This window comes from Fulmarus glacialis, unplaced genomic scaffold, assembly GCF_000690835.1.
Source record: "Fulmarus glacialis isolate BGI_N327 unplaced genomic scaffold, ASM69083v1 scaffold38761, whole genome shotgun sequence".
Classification (NCBI taxonomy): domain Eukaryota; kingdom Metazoa; phylum Chordata; class Aves; order Procellariiformes; family Procellariidae; genus Fulmarus; species Fulmarus glacialis.
The window spans coordinates 9,236-9,660 of record NW_009194095.1 but is presented as its reverse complement, the minus strand read 5'-3'; the positions used below and the strand labels follow the sequence as shown (position 1 = coordinate 9,660).

Here is a 425-nt window from a genome sequence, read left to right as displayed (position 1 = left end):
GCCGCAGCCGCGCGGCCCGGCCCCACCAGCCAGCTGCCGGCTGCGGAGGAGGCAGCGGCTAAACCCGACCCGCTGGAGGAGGAGAACTGGCTGAGCGCTGCCTTGTCTCGCAAGAAAGCCCAAGCACAGGCAAAGGCCCAGGAGAGAAGTGGCAGGGCCTCGGAGGCCCCAGGCAAAGGACTGGATCCCCGCTCTCCCATCAGGTAAAGCCACAACCGATGGCCGCAGCACTCCGTCTGCTCCGGGTGTAGCTGCTCCAGCAGGACCTCTCAGAAACCCTCAGCTCAGATTTAAGAAATTAATTTTAAGCACTATCTTGTCTCAGGTTGGGGTAATAATGCGGGGGCTTTCTCCCACTGATCCAGCCCAAGTCCCGTTACACTTCTGGGCTCTCCGTCCAGTTGTAGCCAAGATTGCGCACACTG

General features: G+C 60.7%; 1 protein-coding gene across 1 annotated transcript in view; it reads left to right on the top strand.

Annotated features, from left to right (window-relative positions):
- Positions 1-15: 15 nt before the first annotated feature.
- Positions 16-425, top strand: part of FBF1 (Fas (TNFRSF6) binding factor 1) — a gene marked incomplete at its 5' end in the record, with an annotated part of 9,042 nt that continues 8,632 nt past the window's right edge. Inside the window, one exon of the mRNA XM_009587664.1 lies at positions 16-203. Within this exon, the coding sequence (XP_009585959.1) occupies positions 16-203 (188 nt within the window). The remainder of the gene's footprint in view (positions 204-425) is intronic.